General features: G+C 54.2%; 1 protein-coding gene across 1 annotated transcript; it reads right to left on the bottom strand.

Annotated features, from left to right (window-relative positions):
• Nucleotides 1–3,619: 3,619 nt before the first annotated feature.
• VSX1 (visual system homeobox 1) lies at nucleotides 3,620–6,050 on the bottom strand. Its single transcript, XM_009071894.1, has 4 exons — nucleotides 5,959–6,050; nucleotides 5,598–5,721; nucleotides 4,534–4,714; nucleotides 3,620–3,885 (listed from the first exon to the last, which is right to left on the bottom strand). The coding sequence occupies exons 1-4, from the start codon at nucleotides 6,048–6,050 to the stop codon at nucleotides 3,620–3,622; spliced, it is 663 nt and encodes a 220-aa protein (XP_009070142.1).
• Nucleotides 6,051–6,209: the final 159 nt, after the last annotated feature.

The raw sequence follows: 6,209 nt of genomic DNA, 5'->3' as shown, positions 1-6,209 counted from the left end.
CGGTGCTGAACTAACCTTGAAAATCATAGGATCATAGAATACCCTGAGTTGGAAGGGACCCATAAGGATCATCACACTCCAACTTCTGTCCCTGCATAGCACAACCCCAAGAATCACAGAGAATGCCTGAGAGCGTGGTCCAAACACCTCTTGAAGTCTTACCAGGCTTGGTGCTGTGACCACTTCCCTGGGGAGCTGTTCCAGTGCCCAACCACCCTTTGAGTGTAGAATCTTTTACTAATAGACAACCTAAACCTGCCCTGACAGTTTCAGGCCATTCCCTCAGGTCCTGTCACTGGTCACCACGGAGGAGAGATCAGTGCCAGCCCCTCCATTTCCCCTCATGAGGAACAGACCAAGTGACCTAAGCTGCACCTTGTATGGCTTCCCCTCACCGTCTTCACTGCCCTCCCTTGGAAGCTCTCAAATAGCTTAATATCTTGTTTATATTGTGGTGCCCAAAAACTGCTCCCAGGACTCCAGGTGAGGCTGCACCAGTGCAGAGCAGAGCGGGACAATCACTTCCCTAAACCAGCTGCTGATATCTTGCCTGATGCACCCCAGGACATGATTGTACCTGGAGCAGTCTGGATAAAGTCAGAGCCTCTGATCAGTGCCTGTGTTCTCTGCCTGAACCCAGCTTGCTCTGGGTGAGCGTCTGTTTTTTGTACCAAGTGCCTGTTGGTGATCCAAGAAGGGAGTAATGAAACACAAACCCTGTAGGATTCTCTAATTCTGCATCCAGACACCCCTGCATGTCGCCCCACAGCTAGACGGGGTCTGTGGGAATAAGGGGAAGGAGCGAGGCTTCCAGTTGCCTCTAGGGCTCCAGGCAGCCTTCCCCGTTACTGGGCTGCTTGCCGTGTGCCATCACCCCGCTCCACACGAGGGAGCGCTTACAAAGCGTTCCTAACCTCCCGATCTGAAAATCCAGCCAGCGGCTTGGGAGGATGGGGCCAAAGCAAAATGCCAGTTAGCAATGAATATTACTAAGCTGTACGGAAATGATGCTTCTGCTCAGCCTTCTCTGCTCTGGGCTCATCACTGGGATGCCCCCACTATGCCCTTGCAACCCCCAGATGTGCCTGACTGTTGGCTTCCAATCCCATAAAAGCAAAGAGATGGCAAATGATATCATTTTATGCTCTTTCTTCATCCCTGCTTCCATGATTGGTTTGGCAGATCGTGTAAGTCCCTGGCTAGTTTGCACAGTGAAGTGATCTGCATGTGCCAGGGTGGGTGGCAGCCCAGGTGAACCGAGGTGAGGCTGCAGCAGTGCTGGCTGCTGAACAGTGGCTTTGAATTTACTGACTCCTCTTGCCTGAGCCACAGGGAAGGGATCTCCCCCCCAAGCAAGTCCAGCCTTTGTGACTGAGGGACCTTTAAGGCACCACAGCAGTCAGGCCTGGATGTGTTCACCAAGATAGCTGCTGGGTCTTGCATGGGCAACCCCAGTGCAGCACTGGGGATGACTGCAAGTGGCAGCTGTTGCCTTAAGTCAGGACTTCTCCTGTTGTTCTGTTGTGACTGGCCTAGGCCTGAACCACCACTGGCAGGAGCTGTAGCTGGGTTTGGCTGCCACTAATCTCAGGATGGATCAAATCTGAAACAAAGACAAGAAGAATGCGGTGCCCTGCTCCTTCCACTGCTCCAACCACAGTGACATATGGAGGACAGCAAGCACTTCCCTGCCAAGTTTAGCGCAGGCAGCTAAGAGGCAAATGACTACCTACTCCAAGGATTGCACCACCAGACCCTGTCACCAGGGTTGCCAGCAGGAGCTGAGCCTTGGGTAGTCATTGTCATGCACCAGCACCTGCACTCCACAGTTACTTCCCAGCACACAAAAAGTGCCTCAGGCCAGCAACCCTCCCCTTGGCTCCTCCTTCACACCGTGAGGTGAGAGCTGGGAACCCATCAGGCACTACCAGGAAAGTTGTCTGTGCCCTGTGCAGGGCTGGAACTGTGGTGTCTCTCCTTGTAGCGGTTGTGGTGGTGACGTGCTTGCTCTCACAGCACTGCACTCAGCACAAGGTGAAAAGCCAGGCCATCTGCACGCAGAGAAAAAAAAATGATTGCAAGCATCCAGTGCCAGCATGGCACAGCCCAAATAAAAGGTTTGCAGATGCTGCTCAGGCAGGATTAGGCCTCCAATGTGCTAAGTCTCGGCTCTCGGTGAGCCTAATTGCTGCTGCAATAAGCCCTGGCTGGTCCTTTCCTGAACTGTGCTCCCCACAGCCCCCCCAGCAAACAGTTTTTTTGCTGCAAAGCTTTTATTTGCCATGCATATGTTCCCCCTGCTGCCTGGTGGGGCCTGGCTAAGCAGGGGAGGGGAAAGGCAGGAAATCTGCACATGCCACTTATTGCTCGGCTCTTCCCAGCTCTTGTCCCACCACTCTCCCTGTGTCCAGTGCAGCCTGTGGCTGCCTGTGTGCAAGGAGCAGGAACAGGTGACAGCATCATTACATGGCCATGCACCCCCTGAGCTGTATTAGGAAACTTTCCAAATTGGAATTACTCAGATTTTAATAAAACCTTTTGATAATTTTCTGTTATGTTTTGGCTGGCAGATGAAACTGGAGGTGTTCCAGAAGAGCTGTCGCAGCGTGTGCATGGGCCAGTTCAGCAACTGCCACAAGGTGTGCTGAAGGAAGGTGTAAATTGCAATGCAGGGCATGAAAACCAAAGATACACCACAACTTTATTTATGGATGTGTAATAAATAAATGGTGGACAATACAGGAAGAGCCACATTCAAAAATCCAGATCACTAAAGTGCTTTTAAACATAAATATAGGGTGACCAAGAAACAGCTCTGACATTAACACTTTTTACAGACAAATGCAAAATACCTTCTTATGTCAATTCACAAAATCTTTTAATTGCTCTGGGGAACTATGGCTTGGTTTTCAAAAAGGTCTGTTCTATTATGCATAGTGTGGCAGGTAACATTCAAGAGTGTACAAAATCATTGCATAAACAAAAATGTCTTTACCCCCTTCTCCCAAATATGAGTTCAGGAAGCTACACAGTGTAAATCCAGTGATAAGGCTGCATTGGAAGGTCAGATCCTCAAGAGGTATAAACCTGCGTGTCTGCCAGGTTACACTGGCTTAAGGATGAACCCTACCGTGTTTAAAAACCCTGCTGCTCCTTGAGGTGGGAGAATTGTGTGTTCAGCGTAGAGGGGCTTGCCACACGGGCACTGTGCAGGGGTGGAAGTGCTTGGAGAAGGCGTCGGGAAACTCCTGCACCATCTTTGCACCCGCGCATTGGAGGAGGAAGCGACTCCCATTGCATTGCTCCTCTCTGTGCTCCTGGCTAGCCAGAGAAGCAGTCATAGCCCAGAGGGGAAGGGCAGCTCTTCCCCAGCAGTGGTTGGTCTCATTTTCGCACTGCTCTTGGCCCCACTGGGACACCTCTCCCACCCTCCACCCTGGCTTTGCTGAGAAGTGAACAGCTTTAAAGTGACGGGACAAGGGGATGTGTGTGCCCAGTTTTAAAATGCCCTGAATTCAGATAAAAGTTCAATTATTTAAGAAAAAATATATCAATAAATCAATAAATATTATCTTGTCAGGGAGCTGTGAGGTCTGGCCTCCTTCAGGGCAGCCCAAGCTTAGTGGTCCCTGTCGTTCTGCTCTGTGGGGGGGTCCCCGTTGATGCACTGCCTCAGCACGCCCCTCTTCTCATGCTTGGCTGTTCTGGAGAGGTCGATGGCTGTGTCCTCCGAGTCTTTTGCAGGGCCAAGCTTGTCAGAGCCCCTCTGGGAACTGGCCTGCTTCCCTTTGAGTTCCTCCTCCTCCTGCTCTGTTCGCCAGCCATCTGCCAGCTTCTCTTGGCTCTCTGCCTTCCTGCTCACCTCCATGGACTTTTTGTGCATGCCTTGCAGAGGGGAGAGAGCAAAGCCAAGGGTGCTGGTTGCTTATTTCTGCCTGGGACTGCTCAGCATCACGTCCTGTACTCCTGCTGCTTCCTTCAATTCTCACTTGCATCCCGAGGAAAACTAGCTACCAGCCTTTCCCAACCCAGAGCCCTGCCGCCCACTCTCTGCAGCAAGAGGTAATTACTTGTGACAAAATCAGTCTGTACCTCCACTGCAGCAGGGAAGACTTACAGGGAGAGAGGTGCTGTAATGGCCCATCCCAGCCCGGATTTTGAGCGCCACCTCAGTGCAGGACTGTGTACGAGCAAAGGGTAGCTCTAAGGTAGTATTAATATTATCTTTAGTTTGGAGGGGATGGTGATTACTTCCTTGGCACTTTTCAACTCCCAAACTGGCTGCTAGCACTACAAAGCAATACCTAGCCATGTGCAGGCACCTGTCTGACAGAGCAGTGAAAGGTTTTCCCTTTCCCAGCTCTTCTTTGCAAGGAGGGAGTGGAAAAGCCGGGACACATGGCAGGCTGTGTACAGCCCAGGGACAAAGCCCTGTTCTTTTCTGGGAAAAGGCAAGGACAGCCATGCAAAAGAGGAAGGGCCATTCGCTCCACAGCTGCCCCCTGACCCTCCCAGCCCCAAGGTCCCACTTACCCAGCAGCCACGGGGCGCAGGATCCCACCAGCCCACTCTTGGCAGAGTTGATGATGGACTCAGGCAGAGGGATGGAGTGCCTCACCATGGCCCCATAGAGGCCATACTCAGCCATCACACTGCTCCGGCCCCAGCACTTCTCCCGCTTCCGCCACTTGGCTCTTCGGTTCTGAAACCAAACCTTCAGGGGTAACAGCCAGGAGAGCACAGAGGGGTAGGATTGGGGAGGAGACAGCTCCCATGGCCGGGTGTCCAGGGCCCATTGAGCACAGGGAAATGTGCATCCAGGGCAAAAGGGCAGCCACGGGGGTGCATGGGGGGGGGTTGGGAGTGCCAATGCAGGGTGCGGACACGCAAGTGGCACCAGGAGGGCAGCCAGGGTGGTGCATGGGGAGGGGTGTGAAGGAGGGCACACACGTGGGTGTCAGAGAGGGGAGGAAGGAGGGGGAGAGGGAGCACACATTACACGAGGCTGATTGTGACACAGGAAGATGATCCCAGCCAAAGTCACCCTATGCTTCACCTGCCTGCAGGGCCCCTCTGCCTGAGCCATGGAGCACCAGGCTCTCCAGGAAAAGGGCTCCATAATGCTGTAAGCAATTATGACAGAGGGTGCTCAGGCCCCTCTCTCCACCCTCTTCCTGTATTTGAAGGCTCAAGGGGTGTAGATATAACCAGGCTGCAGCCCAGACCACCACCCCCATTCGTAAACCAATGAGCTGCTCCACAGTGGGGCAGGACCAGGCCCTAAAATGCCATGTGTCCTTCAAAGGGGCAAGCTAGTGAGTGAGCTAGTGGACACAACTTGGCCCAGCAGCTCCTGAATTGTTCTCAGCTCCTGACTGAGTGGGAGAACAGAGCCAAGCTGCCAGCAGTGAGCAGCTGCTGAGGCCAGCTCAGTACCCTGGTTCTCCATTTGGTGGCTGGTGCCCCCAGGTGCCCTGCAGCAATGCAGTGCCGCCACGTTCCCACCACCTGTACTTTCTGCCACAGAGCAGAAGAGACTGCCAGGTGCTGGTAGCCCGCAGACTTCACGGGGAGAGAGGACCGTCGTGGCCACCTACCTGTATCCTGTCCTCCGGCAGCTCCGTCTTCACGGCCAGCATCTCTCGGGCATAGACGTCAGGATAGTGTGCTTCATTGAAAGCCTTCTCCAGCTCCTCCAGCTGTTGAGCTGTGAACACTGTCCTGCCGGGGGGAGAGAGCATCCTGTGACACAGTCCAGACCCTTACGGCAAGCAGCGGGGCTGGCAGCCCTCTCCCCGCTGAGGTTTTCCTCCGGAAAATCCTCCCCCCAGCCCAGCTGCAGCCCTCCGCTTTCTTGGGGACACCCACCGCCCCAGCATGAGGATCAGAGGAACAGCTGGAGGCTGGTGGCAGCAGCGAGGAGGTGAGAACGGGCACAGGCTGGTTCCCGGGCTTTACCTGTGTCGGCGTTTCTTCCTCTTGATCTGGGAGGTGGACATCTTCAGGTCGCTGGCGTCCCCAGACAGGCTGTCTTCATCTGGCAGCAGCATGCGGGAGGAGAAGAGTCACATTCCCGTCGGGAGTGGGGGGACCAAACCCAGCTCCCCAAACACGGTTCCAGCTGCCCTCGGGGAGCGGGCCCGGGGCAGAGAGGGGCGCCGCGCCGCTGATGACATGCCGGGGCAGGGAGTCTGAGCCCACCCTTGCCG

The sequence above is a fragment of the Acanthisitta chloris genome, unplaced genomic scaffold, assembly GCF_000695815.1.
Source record: "Acanthisitta chloris isolate BGI_N310 unplaced genomic scaffold, ASM69581v1 scaffold27243, whole genome shotgun sequence".
In the NCBI taxonomy this organism is placed as follows: domain Eukaryota; kingdom Metazoa; phylum Chordata; class Aves; order Passeriformes; family Acanthisittidae; genus Acanthisitta; species Acanthisitta chloris.
This window is presented reverse-complemented; position numbering and strand designations above follow the sequence as displayed.

Bases quoted from the DNA above. Each gene is read 5' to 3' on its own strand.
- VSX1 (XM_009071894.1), bottom strand. From the start codon at position 6,050: ATGCTGCTGCCAGATGAAGACAGCCTGTCTGGGGACGCCAGCGACCTG. The intron at 5,722-5,958 runs GTAAAGCCCGGG...TCCCCCCGGCAG, and splicing joins AGGAAGAAACGCCGACACAG to GACAGTGTTCACAGCTCAAC. The intron at 4,715-5,597 runs GTAGGTGGCCAC...TTACCCCTGAAG, and splicing joins TGCCGGAGGACAGGATACAG to GTTTGGTTTCAGAACCGAAG.